The sequence below is a fragment of the Toxotes jaculatrix genome, chromosome 12, assembly GCF_017976425.1.
Source record: "Toxotes jaculatrix isolate fToxJac2 chromosome 12, fToxJac2.pri, whole genome shotgun sequence".
Lineage (NCBI taxonomy): Eukaryota > Metazoa > Chordata > Actinopteri > Toxotidae > Toxotes > Toxotes jaculatrix.
Window position 1 is genome coordinate 10,639,365 of NC_054405.1, and position 19,305 is coordinate 10,658,669.

Consider the following 19,305-nt stretch of genomic DNA (forward strand, 5'->3'; position numbering starts at 1 on the left):
TTTATTTTATTCAGGCAGAACATGACAACTCCAATTTCATGATATGTCAAGTTTTATCATAAACACACACACACACAAACACAGAAAGCCAGTTCATGCAGTGTCCAAGTGAACATAGACTGCTTAAGCTCTCAAGCACAATTAATGAACAGTCCACTGTGCATGCTATTCAAGAGAGTTTCCTTTTTATGTCCATTGAAGAGAGTGGGTGAACCTTGCTGGGAGTGCATGTGAATGTGTGTGAAACCATGGCTCGCAAAACCAGTAACTATCTACCTTGCATTTGTAATACTGTGTTAGATATTACATCATCCATTAACTTCCTTTTCAGACCACATTAAAAACACATTAAGATAAAATAAAGCAAAAAAGAGTCTTTCTTACTTTTTTTTTTTGTCAGTGTCAGATAAGTTTAAAAAAAAAGCATGATTCATAGGACTTTTTTTTTTCAGTTTTCCAAACGACTAGTGACATCACCTTGGATGTTAGTGGAGACATGTTCTCAAGATTTCCATGACTGTTTCAGTTTAAGCAAATTAATGTCTGTGAAAAAACAGTGAAAAAGGAGCTTATTCAGTTTTTACTTCTTCAGCCAGGTTAAGATTTTCGAGGAATTTAAGGGTTTTGCAGTACGCAGGCTTCAACTTTAGTGCAGTATCACTGAGATATTCTGAGGCGGTGAGTGGACATGTGATTTTTTTTTTAATTAATTATATACCATTATTATAAAAGATGTATCATTTAAATACATCAGTATGGCTAATATGTGTGAACTACATTTGAATATACTCAAATTTCTCCCTCGACAATGTGCAAAAATAATATTTGTAGACTGTAAAGCAAGCACGACAAATGTTTTCTGTAACTGTATTTTCATATAATAAACAGCTTTCCATAAATATCGGTCCAGTCTAACAAGACTAATAAGTATAAAAATGTTTCTCATAGGTGTTCTTTATCATTTTTATTAGAATTATATGGCAAGATACCATTAATCTAAAATACAGAAGATTCATGATGTTCAATTCCCCATATGACATAAAAGTCTCATTCTAAGAGGTAAAACCTCTGGAAATTTTTTCAAGGGTGATCCAGTTCCTGCTTCTAAGCTTGGAAATGTATGATTTACCACTTTACAATATAACCTGCACCTTTTCTTTGTTACCACTAAGGTCAAGGAGGCCTCCTCCAGAATTAAACCCAGATGCTATCTCCAGAGTGACTGTCTCCAAATACTGCCCTAGTATCAAAAAGGAATGCAGTTTTTTTTTCGCTTAGAAAATGAGTTATAGACCAGCTTTTCGTAAACTATCAGTGTGTTCAAATGATGAAAAGATGAGTAAGATTTCCTCAACAATTTCAAGCTGATATGGCAGCGTCATGTTGTAAACCGAAGGATACACAAATGATTTTTTTTTTCCATCCACAACATGACACTGGCCACCTACAAAACATATTCAATCTTTCTGATAAATAAACTTATTTTAGCTCTTCAATTTGCAGAAAACAAAAGTAGCGAAAGTAAATGAATCAGAGAAAAGCACTGTTTTTTAGCCAACTGCTAATATACAGAAAATTTAAATTACTTTTTTTTCCTAAAATTGCCCGAAAACTGTTCACTTTAATATGTAAATATGTATCGTACTTGTTAACTCTCAACAAAGAAAACAACCCGTTCAATATTGCGCTGCTTCACTGGAGGGCGCTAACACAAAGCACCAGGTGGTCTGGAAACAACTTGAGAAAGGAGGAGGCCATTCACTAGCCTGTTTTAGCTACACACACCTAGCTACTGTTAGCTAGCCGGCGGCTAACGAGCAGGCTAAAACAGCAGTTTGTCTTAATGTCGCCTGTCTTATCAAGTGATGGCAAGAGAACAGTGTTCAGAGACCGAAGCTGGTGAGTGCTGAGCTTCCTTTTGATACGCGACAAAACATTTTGCATTTATACAGTTTGCAGTTGTATGTAAGCTAGCGAGCTAGGTAACCGTTAGCTCGGCTCAATAGTAACATTGGTCAGTACCAAGCTAATAACCATCTCTTTCTTTTCAGAACTGTATTACCTCATTGCCAGATTTCTTCAGTCTGGGCCTTGTAAAAAAGCAGCACAGGTAACACCCTTTGATTAGCGAGATATTAACTCATATCGGTTATAAATCGTGTAAATAAGCGGCTGGTGCTAGCGGCTAACGCTAACTGTGTCTCTGTGTTGTTAGATTCTGATCGAGGAGCTGGAGGAGTATGAGGTAGGTTCAGCTGCACCTTTCTGTCTTTATTCTCATGTCTGGTTTCCGTATTGCTGCCCATCTGGCTGCTTTTTGTGGTTCAATTTTTTTTTTTTTAGCAATTTTGATTGGTTAGATAAAGGAGCGTGTTACCGAGCCGGGACGATAGTGGCAGTTTTGTGCCATCTCTTAACAGCTTGTCTTTTAACTTTAGTTGGTCCCTCAGCGATGGAGTTGGGACGGGCAGAAATACAAACGGACCTTCCAAGATTGGGTGAGTGGGAATTGTCATAATTAACTTTTTTAATCAAATGAGGCGTAAAACTTATATTTTAATCGGCAATTGTCTTTTGTCGATATGTATATTTTTAACTCCGTTAACCACGTAGAACAGACATGGTGATAGTGTATTTATGTTCATTAAAAGGCATTTAAACATTTCTATTAGTACAGGCCTGTTGATAAATATCTATATACAGGCTTTGCTATTGTGTGGGCTAGTAGGCGGAGAAAAGAGAGGAGGACGTGTAGTGATAGGCTGAACCACATCCAAAGACCTGTCAGTCTTCTGTTGGAGCCAACAAAATCACAGTTATAGGTTCGAGCAACATTAAAAGACTCTTTCGATTGGCTGTGGGCTTCTCTGCCCCTCCCCTCTTTCCCTGTCCCTCCCGCTCTCTCTGGATTGTTTTTCAGCTCACAGCATCACAAAACCATGCTACAAATTATAATTATAAACAAGTATAACAATAAATAAAACCATTAAAGTAATGAAAAAAGTTGATAGTTACATGCTTTGGTAATAGTACACAGCTGTTTCAATTTTATTATAGAATTTGTGTTTGTTGTAAATATATATATATATATATATATATATATATATATATATATATATATATATATTAATATAATGATTAACTTTAATTACAGAAAGCTTATTGCTATGTCTAGTTTAAATTACTTCTTTGAAAATGTTTTGTTCCAGTCTCATTACCTGAGTTTATTCAGAGGACTGTGGAGATGCAATTGAAGACAAATTAAAAACTAGATTTAGATTCCAGCTGAAACCAGATGCTTAATAGCATGTGTTTGTTGTAATTTATAAGGTGTCTAATATAGAGCATTGTCGAGTTTTTCAAGTGTAAAATGTCCCTGTATACACTATGTGCACAATAATAAAAAAATAAATAAAGGATTATTATTAAAAAGAAGAAAGAAACAAAATGACTATCAACTGATATGTCATTGTCAGAATTTTAAATCTCTGAAATATGCGCTGTCAGAAATCCAGTATCAGTCAGTTTAAATGTAATAAGCACCGTTTGAACTGTTTAGCAAAGTTAAAATTCCTTTAATTTCTTAAATATTTTTTGATTTTTGTTCTAGCAATTTTTGAGAATGAAACTGATATCATCATGCATTGGTGTCTGTTTTTAAATGCTGTATTATTTAGTGATAGCTGTCTGTAACTCCTGTAGGTGATTTTGAACCAGCACATTCCTGCGGACTATCTGCTTCGCGTTTGTCAGCGGATAGGCCCGCTGATAGAGAAGGAAATCCCTCCAAGTGTTCCTGGAGTCCAAACACTTCTGGGGCTGGGAAGACAGTCCTTGCTTCGTACCACCAAAAGTGAGTATTTTCCCCTCATCCGTCATAGTTCTTTTCTCTCTGTGTCTATGCACAGTTCTTATACCAGTACCACTACTAATTTTTAATGTATTTTGTTTGTGTGGTTTATTGCCATGAGATATTTCCAAATTAATAACCAGTCTTTTTTAGCAATATATGTATTTTTTCAACTCACTACCTTTGTAACTTAGGTTGTAGCCACAAAGTATGTAGTGGCTCAGCTGTTGCTGCCCTCCACCGAGGACGTCCACCAGAACCCCCAGTCAACAATGGAAATGCTCCCAATGTTGGTCTGTGAAACTTTTTTTAAAATTTATACCCATTAATAGAACCTAAAGCTCCTAGGCCAATTAAGTTAAGACTGCTTTAGCAGTCTGTTGGCTCTACTAAATCATTCTTGTGTCTCTTTATATCAAGTGTCCATCATGGGTGCTCGCCAGGCCACAGGCACCACTCGTTTTGGCCAGGCCCTGCCGTCTTCCACCTACCAACACATGAAGATACACAAACGCATCCTTGGCCACCTTTCCTCAGTCTACTGTGTAGCATTTGACCGCACCGGTCGTCGAATATTTACGGTGAGCAATGATCATTGACACACAACATGTCTAATATATCTCACTAGTTATGTTTCCATAAGGGTTGAACTACATAAATGAATACTTCCAGATCAGAGGATGAAGATCAGTCGAAAACATTTGTCATTTGACAAATTTGATGAGACTAACGATGGACTCTCTTCAGTCGAAGGTAGCTCCCAATGTAACTGTTCTCATTTATTTGTTGCCAATGTCTAATGCTCTTTAGGGTTCAGATGACTGCCTGGTGAAAATCTGGGCCACAGATGACGGCCGGCTCCTGGCAACACTCCGCGGCCACTCAGCAGAAATCTGTGACATGGCTGTCAATCATGAGAACACGCTCATAGCCTCTGCCAGCTGTGACAAAGTCATCAGAGTGTGGTGCCTGCGTACCTGTGCACCCATCATTGTTCTGCAGGCCCATGCTGCCTCCATCACGTCCATACAGGTGAGACTGATGCACTTTAAAGGAGTACTTCAAACATGTCAGAGTTAAGCGTCAGTATGCAGGATTAGGATTTTTTTTTTTTGTTGCCAGAAGTTGCCAGTTGGAGGGAAATATTACCCACATCATACAGCATAATACATAATAAGTTTTTTGGAAGCAACATTATTTCACTTTAGCTCACAAAGTCTTATAAAGCCTTATTTTAATGTTAAATCCTGGTCAGCCGTCACCTGTGGTTAACCAACACTGACTTTCTCTCCCTTTAGTTTTGTCCTGCTGTCAAGGGCACAACACGTTACCTGGCCTCCACAGGTGCAGACGGCATGGTGTGTTTCTGGAAGTGGCACTCACTCAGCATGAAATTCAAGTAAGTGTGTGAAATTTATTTTGTAGCTTTTTTTTAAAGTTATTTTCTATGTAATATGTTATAAATAACCACAGCATTTCTGTTTCTCCTCTTCCCGCAGTGATCAACCAGTCAAGTTTGTTGAGCGGTCACGTCCAGGAGTACAAGTCTCCACTTCCTCCTTCAGTAGTGGTGAGTGTATTTCCCTGCCTGATAACAGCTAGTGAAGTGCTACCAACAGTAGTTCTGTGCATAAACATTAGCTTACTGCAGCAAATGAACAGGGTCACTGTTTGAGTGACAGAACAAACCCAGTCAAATGATTAGAAATTAGGCATTATATATTGGGCAAAGGAAGTTGTCATGATGGCCCAACTGAACTAATGTTTTGGGGACATTGTGACTTTTAAAAAAACTCTAAATTCTTTCTTTGCAAAACAGGAAATGTATTGATAGGGTGATAAAATTCACACTATCACTTAACATAAACTGCATGTATATAAATAGCACCCGAACAACAAGTAATGGGTATATGGACATTCTTGTAAACTGAATGCGTTCTTGTCACTTCCACTTCATTCTGTGTTTACTGTTAATAGGTGGCATGTTCATGGCTACCGGTGGCACTGATCACATGATCAGGGTCTATTACCTTGGTGCTGAAACTCCGATGAAGGTCTCCGAGATGGATGCCCACACTGTAAGAAACAAAACACAATAGCTGCATCATTCTGTTTTTAAAACCTAAATGAAACAAGCTGTGGTTTACTTTAATACATATCGCCTTCTTCTGTTTTTAGGATAAAGTTGTCGTCGTCCAGTTTAGCAATAACAGTGACAGGTGAGTGTGTGTGTGTGCTGAGATCGGCATGGACTTCAGTCTGTTTTTTGGTGTGGTTTTGCAGTCTCTGACAGTTAAATGTGTGTGTCTTTGTGTGTGTGTCCAGCTTAAGGTTTGTGAGTGGCAGTCGTGATGGCACGGCCAGGATCTGGCATTACCAGCAACAAGAGTGGAAGAACATCACTTTAGACATGGCTGCCAGGCTGCCTGGGTAAGAGAGCAAACAGTATTACAGAGTTTCACGATGCCAGTTTTATCTCTATAAATTATTCAATGTACCGTGTCTGATGGGATATTTTCCTCCAGGAGCACTGTTGCCAATGGGGATGATAAAACCAAGCTGGTGGTGACCATGGTGGCCTGGGACCGTGCAGATAGCACAGTCATCACAGCAGTGTCTAACTACCTTCTCAAAGTGTGGAGCACAACCTCTGGACAGCTGCTGCACATTTTATCGGTAAGTGGCCGAGTTGGACATTTTCGCTGTGCAGCTCCTTCAGGATAAAAAAAACAACAACAAACAGAATAAAACAGCTGTTAAACTCATCACCCTTGATGTTTGTGCTGTTTCTATTCAAGGGTCATGATGATGAGGTGTTTGTGATGGAGGCTCACCCATTTGATTCCCGCATCATGCTGTCTGCTGGCCATGATGGCAACATTTACATCTGGGACCTGAGCAAAGGAGCCAAGATCCGCAACTTCTTCAACATGGTAATTGGTCAGGAATGAGAATCACCAAGCAGCAGTGTCTCTTTCCACTACCACAGAGTTCATGTTGAAATATTTCTTTCCAGATTGAAGGGCAAGGCCACGGTGCTATTTTTGACTGCAAGTTCTCAACTGATGGGCAGCATTTTGCCTGCACTGACTCACACGGCCATTTGCTCATTTTTGGCTTCGGCTGCAGCAGACCATACGAGAAGGTAACGGCACAAAGCTGTTTGTTGCCATGTATTTACCCTTAATATAAACTTCATAATTTCCTTTTTTTTAAAGAAACAATATTCAGATGGTTTATTTGTGAGTATACACAAGTTAAATATTGTAATTTACCTTTTTTTTTTATCCTCATTATTAACGCAAATCTGCTCTTGATCCACTCCAGATTCCTGACCAGATGTTCTTTCACACGGACTACCGACCTCTTATTCGGGACTCTAATAACTATGTCCTGGACGAGCAGACACAGCAGGCCCCTCACCTCATGCCTCCACCTTTCTTGGTGGATGTTGATGGGAATCCTCACCCTTCTCACTACCAGCGCTTGGTGCCAGGAAGAGAGAACTGCAAGGAGGATCAGCTGATACCTCAGCTTGGATACATGGCGAACAGTAAACAATGCTCCCTCATTACTCGTATCTTTCAGAATGCTTGCACAGTTTTAATTTAGTAAATGTGACGGACAGAGTTTGACCCATTATCTGCCTTTCTGTGGCTTAGGTGATGGAGAGTTGGTTGAGCAGGTACTTGGCCAGCAGACGGCAGAAAACGGAGAAAGCCTATTGGACAATCTCATCAGACAGTTACAGAACGAGCAGGATGAGCGTCAGAACGCAGAACAGCAGGCTGAAGAGGCAGGGGGTATGTTTTACTTTATGTTTTTGTGAGCAAATTTTACAGTAATTCTTTTTTTTCCCTGTATAATACAGAGGATATTTTGTGTGTATCAGGTGTTTATGCCTGTAAAAGTTTTAAAATTTACTGTAAAACTATGAGCATTAGCAGTGTGCAGATACTAGATTTTAACTGTTATTAAGTTCTATTGCCAAAAATGCCATATTCCTCAAGTAACATTGTCTTAACAAGCAAATTTCTTCTTATTTTTTCGCTGGTGATGCAGCAGAAGTGGTGGAATCCTCTCCTGCTGTTGGACCACGCAGAAGTGGGCAAGTGGACGGGGTGTGGCAGATGCAGCATAACGCCCTGCGTAGTCAGGTGGCTACCGAGAGGGACCTGCTGGCCTGGAGCCGCAGGGTGGTGGTCAATGAAGTGCCGCAAGGGACATTCAGGTGAGGTGGATAGTGAATAGCGGGACTTTCATTAGATTTAAGAAGATTAGATTTTAATATATTTGTCTTTCAGTAGTTGTGTACTTTTAATGATGCAAATAAATATTTTGTATTAGAGTTTTGGAGGAGTGCAGACAAGCCAAAGGCGACATGGAATGTTCTCTATACAATGCCGAGAGGAGGAAGAAACCAGTAATCTGTACACCCAAGGTTTGCTATTCTTCACTTCACTTCACGTCACAGTTGTTTTCCCAAATCAAATATACTATCTGTGCCAATTTGTTCGTTGCTCTCCTCAATTCCTCACCCTCCTTCTGCACTTTGTAGAATGAGCCACTGACTTCGCGCCTTCGCTCCCTGCGGCCGACCAAGAAAAAGCAGCAGCGCCATGCCTATCAGACCCGCTCAGCTCAAGTCCGCCGTCCTGGGAGCAGGACTCGAAATCCCAGCAGCCGACGTCATTCTGACAGCCACATAGACTCTGACAGTGATGGAGACGTATGTTCAGCCTTCCTACTCCACATAGAAGCACAGAATTGTGTTGCACATGTGCAGCATATACAACATGTTTTTTTTTTCTGTCTTCGTGTCGACAGGGAGCAGAACAAGCGGAGCAAAGTGATGGCTCTTCTGACGGCGAAGCTCAGTGGCAGAGTGAAAGCAGCTCCAGGTAAATATCTTTGACAGAGCAGCGTTTTTTAAGATGTAGTTACAGTCACCCACCTAACAACACCCCTTTTATTTGTAGTGACTCTTCCAGTGAATACTCTGATTGGACAGCCGATGCTGGGATCAACCTCCAGCCACCGAAGCGACCGACCAGGAGACCCGTACAGCCTCCAGGTTACAGCAGCTCTGAGGAGGAAGAAGGCGACGACAAGGCAAAGGAGGCCAAGAAGAGGGAGAGTGAGAAGAGGAAGAAGCCCAAGGAGACCAAACAGGTGAGCTAGCATGACCTGCAGCTCCTGTGCTCACAGAGGTTGTTCTTTAGGTTTTAAATGCTGTCTCACTGTCGCCTGAACACACAATTCAGGAGTAATACTGTACTTAAATGTTGTGTGTGTGTGTTACAAACTGCATACACACAGAAACCCACGTCCTCTCTGGCTGGGCTCGATGCAGAGGAGTGGCTGCCGCCATCATGGATAATGGAAACCATTCCACACCGCTCTCCTTTTGTTCCGCAGATGGGAGATGAGGTAAAGAGTCTGATTCAAACATCAAACAGAAAAATAAAACCATGTTATGTACATTTAAATCACGATTCTCTTGTCCTCCTCCAGCTCATCTACTTCAAGCAGGGCCATCAGGCTTACGTCCGGGCTGTCCGAAGGGCCAAGGCCTACAGCATCAACCCTCAGAAACAGCCGTGGAACAGACTCAACCTCAGGGTGAGACACAGTTTTATTTCAAAGACAGTGTTGAGTTCAGGCCCTTAAATGTTCTATTAGAGAAGCAGCCAGTTTGAAACTGGCAATCGCATGTTCATGCCCTCTTTCCACTTCAGTTTGCCACGTATGAAAATTGGCAGAACTCTTAAGACCTCCACAGAGTCTTTTTACCACAGTGCTCTACAAATTGCCTTTCTTGTGAATGAAAACAACTTCTGGAGCGCAGGGTTGCGAGAATCTTGAATCTAAATTCAGTGTTGGTGTGGAAAATGTCACCACTAATCCCCATCATTATCTGACTTTTGTCTCAAATAAAGTAACAAATTTTATTAAACGTGTAAAGTCACTTAAAACCTGTGTGTGAAGCCATAACCTTAACTTGTTTTCATTTGTCTTTTTGAGAAGTTCTAATTCTGAGTTTTATAATAATAATTTTCTTCTGCTCTCTTCAGGACCAGGAATCTGTAAAGGTGGTTGGAATCAAGTATGAAGTGGGACCTCCGACTCTCTGCTGCCTAAAACTGGCTTTCTTGGACCCAGTCTCAGGGAAGATGACCAATGAGTCTTTCTCTTTAAAGTGAGCGTTTATATTCATTATCTGCAAGATTTGAAAATCTTTTAGTACATGTATTTCACTGCTTTTTTTTTTTTTTATCCCCACACTCCCAAGGTACCATGACATGCCCGATGTCATAGATTTTCTGGTACTGCAGCAGTTTTACAACGAGGCTAAAGAGCACAACTGGCAACCAGGTTAGTCAGTGCCCAGCTCTCTTTTGAAGTGTTTACCGCTCGTGTGGGCAGTGCAGTTTGCTTATGTTTGATCCCTCCCCCGCTCTGCTCTCTACAGGTATGAGGTTCCGCAGCATCATTGACGACGCCTGGTGGTTCGGCTCCGTGGAGGACCAGGAGCCTCTGCAGCTAGAGTATCCAGACAGCCTGTTTCAGTGCTACGTAGTAAAGTACGTCTGTGTGCCACTCTAACATAATGCATCAACAGTGCTTTCTTTTATCTCTTGATATCATGTTCTTTGCTGAACACAATGTTAGTTCTTGTTAGTGTTAAATCAGAAAAGCAATTCTAATCTCACACACTGTGTGGTTGAATAACTATTATTTTTTTCTTTTATTCTTTCATCAGGTGGGATAATGGTGAACAGGAGAAGATGAGTCCCTGGGACATGGAGCCTATTCCTGAGGAAGGTCAGTAGTATTAATATGAGAAATGGTAATAAATCTGTGTAATATGTGATGTGATGTTTATTCACACACCACAAAAACTGCAGATGAACATAAATGCTCTATGTGATTAATTATATTTATTAAAGCAAATATAACAGGAAGTTCAAAAATGTATTCCTTAAAATCGATTGGACTCCAACAAGAGAGAGACATTGAAATAAGGTCTTTAAATGGTATATATGTCATTAAAAAACACCTCTAAATGGACGTACTTTCTGGACAGAAGAGACTTCGGCCTGTTCATAATGAAGGCCATTTAGATATTCTTGAACAGTTACCAGCTGGAAAGTTTCACATGAAGGCTTTAGACCATACCCTAAGATTTGAAACCACTTGCTGCTCCTTTTCAAGTGGCTTGGTTTCCCTGTGTGACAGAATTATATAGCCAAGTAGGCCATTTATATTTTAAATGTAACAGGCTGTCAGTCTCATAGAAATTATCATTTTTCCCAGTGCCTGGGATACTTACATGGTCAGTGCATTTTATTATTGAGAGGTTAAGAACCTCAAGAAAGTCCACTTGCCTCAGTATAGCACTTAGAAATACCTGTAAAAGTATTTTTCATCGGAATTGTGCTGCGGACAATTATCTATAATTCATAGCGGTTTTGTCTTTCTGTATGTGTCGAGCAGTCGGCTAAATACTGCTTCATTTTGTGACTCCCATCAGCTGCACTGCCAGAACAGGTTGGCGATGGGGTGGAGGTGGCAGAGGAGGAGCTTAAGGCTCTGCTCTACACGCCACAGGAAGGCGAATGGGGGGCTCACACAAGGGATGAGGACTGTGAGAGAGTCATCCATGGCATCGATCAGCTCCTCACGCTGGGTAGGTCACCAAAGGGTTGATAATGGTTGGTTTGTTACTGTTTATGAAGCCTGACCTTGTTCGTCTTGTTGATGTTTGCCATCTTATTTCTGTTTGTTGACAGACGTAGCCAAGGCATTCTCGTCCCCCGTAAATCTGCGGGACTACCCTCTGTACTGCACTGTGGTGGCTTACCCCACTGACCTCAGCACCATCCGCAAACGACTGGAGAACCGCTTCTACAGGTGGAGCTGCACATTTAACCTCACACAGACACGTTTTTATTTTTTATTTTTCTTGAAATGAATTCACAGTCCTGGTGTTAAAGTTCAGAATTTTGAGTTTCAGTTGCTGATGTTCTTCTCTTGTGCAGGCGGATCTCTGCATTAATGTGGGAGGTGCGCTACATTGAACACAATGCCCGCACTTTCAACGAACCCCAGAGCCCCATTGTAGCAGCCGCCAAGGTGGTGACTGACGTTCTCCTGCACTATATCGGGTAAGACTCCACTGAGTTAGGGTTATACTACTTGTGTGATTGATACTATGCAGCAGTGGAAGTAAACCTCTTGGAGTAACGGTGATGAATACTCCCTACATGTGTGTCTCATTCCTTGGCCTTGTGTCTCCTTCAGGGACCAGAGTTGCACAGACATCTTGGATCTGTATCATAGACTGAAGTGTGAGGTCAGCAGCGGAGAAGAAGCTGAGGTGAGAGATGGTGTTTTGTAAAGTATACACATATTTTTTTTAAATAAATGATGGTGCCTGCTTTTTCTTTAGATTGTTGTTTTGGCTGTAAATAATCACCAGGTCTTTTATTTGTTCCTCTGAAGGTTGAGTTGGACGTGGACTCTGACACTCCAGGAACATCAACAGGACATCGGGTAAGAAGGACCAGAATCCATGTGTACCACAGCAATCCACCTCACACCGTCACATGCTTGAAATCATCAGCAATAGCTCCAGTTTGTGTTAATTTAATTTTCTCTCTGCCAGGGAGGAAACCCGAATTCTAAGAAGCGTGGTGTGGTTTTGGATGTGAGGGCGTGGCAAGGTCAATGTCGAGAACTGCTGCGTCGAATGGTGGTCTCCTCAGATTCAGAACCGTTCAGGCAGCCGGTGGATCTCTTTGAGTATCCGGTAAAACAATGTGTCACTTGCAGTCCACTGATGTCAGAAAACACCACACAAAATATGGTTGTAAAATTAAAAGTCAAATTAAAATTAAAAACCGTGTATATGAATTTTGTTTTTATTCAGGACTATCGGGACATCATTGACACTCCCATGGATCTGGGCACAGTGTCAGAGACGCTGGTTGCGGGGAATTACGAAAACCCGATGGAGTTTGCCAAAGACATCCGCCTTATTTTCAGCAACTCTAAAGCATACACACCTAACAAGAAATCACAGGTGAAGCAGCATCCATTTGATTTCAAAAAAGTACTGTAACACAGCTGTGTAAAGTCTGGCAAAGTAGTAATCAAGGAATTTCCTCACGACTTTCTTGTTTTATGTCTAGATCTATAGTATGACCCTCAGCTTGTCGGCCTTCTTTGAAAAACACATCATCTCCATCATCTCCGACTACAAGTCGGCCCTTCAGAATGAGCGGCGGGCTCGTCAGCGGCTCAGTTACAGGAACAGATTGCACAACGGAGGCAGTTCCCCGCCTGTTAGTCCATCCCCAAGGTACTGAGCCGTCACTCCACACTCCACTTTATCTTTGTCATTCCAGTCTACACAGTCTTTTTTTTTTAGTCTTCTGTCTGTCCCAGTCTAAAAATGAATGTAAAATGTAAGTCTTAAATGATCAGAAAATGTAGATAATTATAATGAAATGTTGCTTGTTTTGTCTGTGTCCTCATGTCCAGCCCAAAAGGGAAGCACAAGTCAGGGAAGGTGTCCAAGCCAAAAAAATCCCAGACCTCAACGAAGAATCGTTCTCAGAGACCATATCAGGGTATGACTGCCCTTACTGTTGCTTACTGTGTTGTTTAGGTCCTTTTGTTGTGCAGAATCTTGCTGTAAACTGTTGTACTGGTAACTTAATGCTGTACTAGTCCTTACTTCTTCAATATGGTTGAATGGTTGCAGACATTCATCCCATCCCTCTCTGGATGAACTGTAATCTTTTTGGTGATCACTTGAAAATACTGAGAGTATTTTCACAAAGCGTCCAGTCTCCTCTGAGTGGTAATGTTATCACAGTTCTGATTGGTAATTAGCTCTGTGTTGTTGCTTTAGCTCAACAAAGCAGCAGTGTAGCAAAGGAAGAGGATGTCCAGCCTTCTTCCCCAAGTTCAGGGACGAGCAGCGAGAGCAGAAACCATGGGCCGCTTCGAGTGACCCGCAGCCAAGCAACTCCGGTGAAGAAGTCAGGTATCACAAGCAGTAGACTCTCACTGAAGTGTATCAGCATCTATGTTTTTAATGTGATGTAAACAGCTGTGGTGCTGAGAAATGAACCACTGTCCTCTTGTGTTGCATCAGGGCACCAGAGTAGTTTGCATCTGAGCAACGGCTCCAGACAGCGGCCGAGGCGAGAGGCTCTGCAGTCTGACAATGACGAGGACGCATCCGGATCCAACAGCTCCTCGTCAGAGTCATCCTCCACCTCGTCGTCGTCCTCTTCCTCGTCATCGTCGGACAGCGAGAACAGCTCTGACTCTGAGGGGGAGAAGTACGTGGAAGGCGGAGATCACGACTACAGCAAAGCCCCCTGCCTGTCAGTACGCCCGTCAGCTAAAGGTAAGGTGGCAGCCTCAGGGAAAAGGAGACACAAAGGAGGAGATGACATGGCACAGAGACCTAAAAGAGCACGAGTGCAGCTGCCAGTAGAGGAAGAAGAGGAGGAGGAGGAGGAGGATGATGATGATGAGGAAGAAGAGGAAGAGGAGGAGGAGGAGGACGAAGAGGAGCAGGAAGAGCAGGAGCAGCAGCAGCAGCGGGGGGTTGTAAGACATGAAGAGGAGGAGGGAGAAGAAGAAGAGGAGGAGGAGGATGAGGAGGATGAGGAGGAAGAGGAGGAGCCCGAGGAGGAGGAAGAACCTGAGGAGGAGGATGATGACAACACTGATGAGGTGCAGAGTAGGGCTGCAGCCGCGACAGCAGCAGCTAGCAGTCCGAGAGGCAACCAGTGCAAGTCTCGGCGGGTCAACACGCGCAACCAAGGCCGCAGGACAGTTCTGTACAGGGACGACTCAGAGGATGATGGCCATGGGTCAAAGGAAGACCCCCTCAACCTGGGCATGTCCCGCTCAGGACGGGTACGCCGTATGACTGAGAAAGCTCGTGTCAGCCACCTCATGGGTTGGAGTCACTGACACATCGCCCCTTTTCAAACCTCAATACAAAACATAAGTAATACTTCAGGGATTTTTTTTTCTTTCCTTTTGTACAACTGTGTATATATAATATATAAATATATATATAAATGATTTCTTTTTATCTGAGACTGCTTTTGACTCTCAAACTGATAGCTGGTGCTCATGACATGTTGCCAAGGAGTTTTCATCCCTGGTGGACAGAGCTACTGTTCAACACGGACCCTCTCCTACTGGACTAACTCACCTCGGCCTTACTGCTCGCTGGAGGAGCCTTTGAGACACGGCGCTGCTCTTCTCCCTCTCGTCCTGTGCGTTTTAACGTCCAGTGCTCTAACACTAGCATCTACTCCTCCTCATCCCTCCCGCAACTTTTCTTCCTCCTGGACACCAAAGAAGGATGCGGAGATGCCAAAAAATGGTGCTCATATTTTACTTGTCTGTCTTTTGATTTCTCGAGTAATACGGCAAAACTCTCATGCCAGCGGTCAGTAGTTCACTCAGGACCGTAGTGAGAGACGCGCAGTATCGCTCAAGGTCACTGATGTCAATGTTTTTTGGTACTTGGTCTTTTCCTCACAACCACAAGCCTTAGTTTTTAGAGCTCACATCATTCAGATTTTGTTCTATTTGTGGCTGGAGGCAAGACCAGTGTAGTTTGGGGACTAGCAATACTGGGGGAATAAGTGGCTTGGGTCAGTAGAATACAGTACCATAGTAATATGCCTCTTGACGTCCTTGGCCTGTGAATGTTAAATGTTTTCCATGCTTGTTTACTGGTCTTGACTGCTTTTTGGCTTTTGGACTCAGTTATTTAGTTAGAATTTGGTGCTTTTCTTTTTTTTTCTTTCTTTCTTTTTTTTTTACATGATATTTCTTTTCTTTCTTGGGTTAAAAAAAAAAAAAGCCACTGCATCTTGTTTGTATTTGTACTGTTGTGCTCCCCTGATGGATCAGACCCGCATCCGTTCATGCGGTCGCTTCCACGGCACCTTCTCCACACAGCATGTGCAAAAGCAAAAAGGGTCCCTTGGCCAACTCACTTCCACAGAAATATTTATTTTTCCATTGTATTATACTTTGGTTACTTTAACTGTTTCGTACATTAATAGTGATGCGGAAAAGGAAATATTTGCATATTTATCTACTACAAGTGGCAGCTGAGTAATAAAGATATTAGAGAAAGAGAAATGAGACAAACCTCATGATTTTTGTGTAAAAATGTTTTGAACTGTGCCAGCACACTCTCAATTTAGTCCTCTTTTTTATTTTTTTATTTTTTTTAGTTTGAATACGTAAAACAGGATATAACTTGGAACCTCTTTAAACCTGTGTGTGGTGAGGCTGTAGGTCTCACCTGATTGGCTTTCTTAATCTTGTTTTCTTTTGACCTAAAGTGAAGGTAGCAACCTCAGATCAGCCCTTTGTTAGTGTGTTATGCTGTTTTGTTTTTTTTTCCTCCGCTTGTTTCCGACCATTTATGAACTGATGGTGTTTTTAGCTTTGGATAGATCAACTTCACACATGATGGCTATTTTCATGATATTATACAATCAGGTGTTTAGTTGGTATCAGAATCACTGTGTCTAGTCTTTCCACCTAATCTTATAATCATGATCTCTGACCGATCAGTTCGTGTTTCTGTAATCTCCCGCTGGAATTACATCAAAATGGATGCATCCGATTTTGTTGCACCAGTAATGTTTACTTTAAAGCGTGTGCGGTGGTTGGTTGGTAAATCACTTGAGGGGAAACCAGAACAACTGACTCACAAATTCTCATTTTAACACTGGGTGCTCTAATCCAAACACACCTCCTCACCACTCTGCCTGTGCGCGGTCACTGACGAGAGAAAGGAGGTTAGGTTGTTTTTTTGTTTTGTTTTTTTTGGTTATGTTTTATTTTTTATTTGGGGAGGCTGAAGAGTTTGGTTAGGTGTCAGGTGCTCAGAGATAACACACAACAAATCAGCACCTTCGGGTGATCTGAGTGGCAGCATTAAGTGGCACCTTGAAATTACTGTGGTTGAGTGTGAGAAGACTATGATTCACATTTTGGGATCTTATTTTCATATAGTAGATGGCTCTTAGTCTCTTAGTTGATGACAAATACAACAATATCATTCTACTGTAGGTGGAATAAGATTATGTGACTGTCTTTTATACACAATGTTTTGATTGTATGTTTTTTTTTTTTAATAAAAAAAAAATTAAATTTCTCTTTAAAAGTATCTGTTGACGAATGTCTGACCATGATTTCTGTGCATATTAAGCCAGAACAAGCTTCAAGGGCTGTTCACCAGCACCAGGACTGAGTCATCTGCAGTGTTTATGATGGGTGATAAAGATTCGGCAGTTTCAGAATCAGTCGTGATAGACAGTTGTAAACCTGATTGTACCATTTGCAACTGCATTAAGGCGCTGGAAGCTGGGGTGAGTCAGACGAGGAACAAACAAGGTTGAGCTGTGACGCACCGTGCTCCGCCACACCTAGAAACTGCAGAGATGCTGGAGGATCATGGGAATTAAAATGGGTCAATGCATAAAGAGGGAAAGGTCACTTTAAAAGATGATGCTACAGGGGGGCAAACTAAAAGCCTGTTACATGTGAGCACACTAATATTCAGAACACTGATATATATATTTTTTTTTTATTTCTAATCCCTCCATAAAAACACTGATTGTAAATATGTATTATATGAATGCTGAAAATCAGTCTCTCTGTTCTTTGGATTGTCCAGTGCTGATCATATCAAGTGACTAAAATGTGGGAATAGCAGTGTGCAGATGTTCATCTTTGGGGTTAGGACAGGAAATACGGTGAGGCAGAGATTGTATTAGCCAAATAATTCATAGCAAACACAGACGGAGAAACTGTAGCTTGAAACAATGCTTAAAACGACAACAACAAACTTTTACTCATTCTCTTACTCATTTGCTTTGTTTAGAAATAAATGGAAGTTATTAGTATAATTAAAGTATAATTAAAATGTTAATATTCAATTTCAGCCACAGTTGACTGGCTGAAAACATACCCGAAATCCAAGACCCTGACTTGACTAAACATCAATTAAATTAAAAGTGTAGAGATTGAAAATGACTTGAAGTGTAATCACTCAAAAAAAGAAAAAAAAAAACCCTAACAGTTCGCTGTTTATCATCTTAGGTCATGTATGTGTGTAAACAGATAAATATCAATTCCCAGTAAAACCTTAAGTTGTTTGAAGTAACAGTGAAGATGTGATTATCCCCCATAATTAAATTTAAAATGCGTGCAAACACAATTACCCAAATGGCTGGGCTTGCAGCTTAATGAAAATAAGCCGGTAACCAGCAAGAGAAGACTCCACACAAAGAGCAGTTGTGTTATATTTATTATCACAATAACACAACAATCTGAGCAACTAGATACCATAACAGGAATATTTGACATTCTCTACTGGTGAAACGGTTCTTTGACGATACACAACAAACCCAGAGTCTCACGATACATCACTTTAAAGCTACGTAGGGCAACTACCTCACACAGTATTCTAGATGTCTTCAATATTTAACTGGAGATTCACAAGCATGTCTGAAACACCTTATTTACTCATCAACAGCTATGTGCATTTACATTGTGCTTCAGTCTCAGATTTAGTGTGAACAGCCCACATAAAACCAAACCTGTGCTTAAATTGTCTTTTTTTGTTGTTGTTGTTTTAATACTGAGTACATGTACTGTAGCTATGCGTATACAATGAACAAACATACAGGGACAGAGTGCAATAACTGCTGGCTGCATCGCAGACGGCTTGAATACCTGAAATGTGCGGTAACATTTTTGCACACAATGGCAGGCGAAATCCCGACAGAACTAACATTCACTACGTCCACTACAACAAACAACTGTCACCATGTAGTACACACACAGGAAATCTATTCAGCCTGCTGAGGATGGAAATGGCAACTTTGAGGGGGAAAAACAGAATTCAACGTGCTTTCTGCATTTTCAGCCGTTCACTCTGGATCTGTGAACATATTTCAGTCCAAATTAAAAATAAGACAGCTGAGGGTTTCTTCATAATGCCCTACTTGAGGATAATTCTTGTCACGTGCCTCTGATGAGGCAAACTATTGGACAAAATGCTGAGTGAATTCACGGGAATATGGTCACAATTCCACTTTCATAACTAGTAGAGCTATGTGAACATAGTTACAACGCAAATGTACGAATAAACACACTCTAAAACCATAACATCTGTCACTGAAGGAGAGCAGAGTAACTTCTAAGGGACTGTATGAAAATGAGGGAGGAACGGGGAAGTGAATTGTCATTTTTGACTAATGGTAGGGGAGTCTGTTTTTTTGTTTTTTTTTCAAAGAGCAGGGAAGGGTCTTATTATATTGTCATTGTCAATCTTCATTTTTTATTTATAGTTCATAGTTTCATTTTTTTTTTTTTTTAATGTTCAAAGG

The 19,305-nt window shown here is 41.3% G+C and overlaps 1 protein-coding gene across 2 annotated transcripts; it reads left to right on the forward strand.

Annotated features, from left to right (window-relative positions):
• The first annotated feature begins 1,708 nt into the window (after nucleotides 1–1,708).
• On the forward strand, nucleotides 1,709–17,029 carry brwd3 (bromodomain and WD repeat domain containing 3). 2 transcript variants are annotated; one of them, XM_041051717.1, is made up of 40 exons: nucleotides 1,709–1,899; nucleotides 2,052–2,110; nucleotides 2,216–2,245; nucleotides 2,439–2,498; nucleotides 3,703–3,853; nucleotides 4,045–4,143; nucleotides 4,271–4,431; nucleotides 4,661–4,882; nucleotides 5,149–5,249; nucleotides 5,350–5,420; nucleotides 5,828–5,928; nucleotides 6,029–6,069; nucleotides 6,176–6,280; nucleotides 6,376–6,526; nucleotides 6,649–6,783; nucleotides 6,867–6,995; nucleotides 7,178–7,403; nucleotides 7,513–7,653; nucleotides 7,913–8,081; nucleotides 8,198–8,291; nucleotides 8,409–8,579; nucleotides 8,678–8,751; nucleotides 8,830–9,022; nucleotides 9,170–9,280; nucleotides 9,365–9,472; nucleotides 9,925–10,049; nucleotides 10,143–10,225; nucleotides 10,323–10,434; nucleotides 10,614–10,675; nucleotides 11,385–11,540; nucleotides 11,644–11,764; nucleotides 11,893–12,018; nucleotides 12,155–12,230; nucleotides 12,356–12,406; nucleotides 12,519–12,662; nucleotides 12,783–12,935; nucleotides 13,045–13,214; nucleotides 13,397–13,485; nucleotides 13,770–13,904; nucleotides 14,016–17,029. In XM_041051717.1, the coding sequence occupies exons 1-40, from the start codon at nucleotides 1,866–1,868 to the stop codon at nucleotides 14,846–14,848; spliced, it is 5,373 nt and encodes a 1,790-aa protein (XP_040907651.1). In that variant the 5' UTR covers nucleotides 1,709–1,865; the 3' UTR covers nucleotides 14,849–17,029. The 2 variants fall into 2 exon arrangements, with proteins under 2 accessions (XP_040907651.1, XP_040907652.1); XM_041051718.1 differs by having other exon boundaries at nucleotides 7,916–8,081.
• The last annotated feature ends 2,276 nt before the right edge of the window (nucleotides 17,030–19,305 follow it).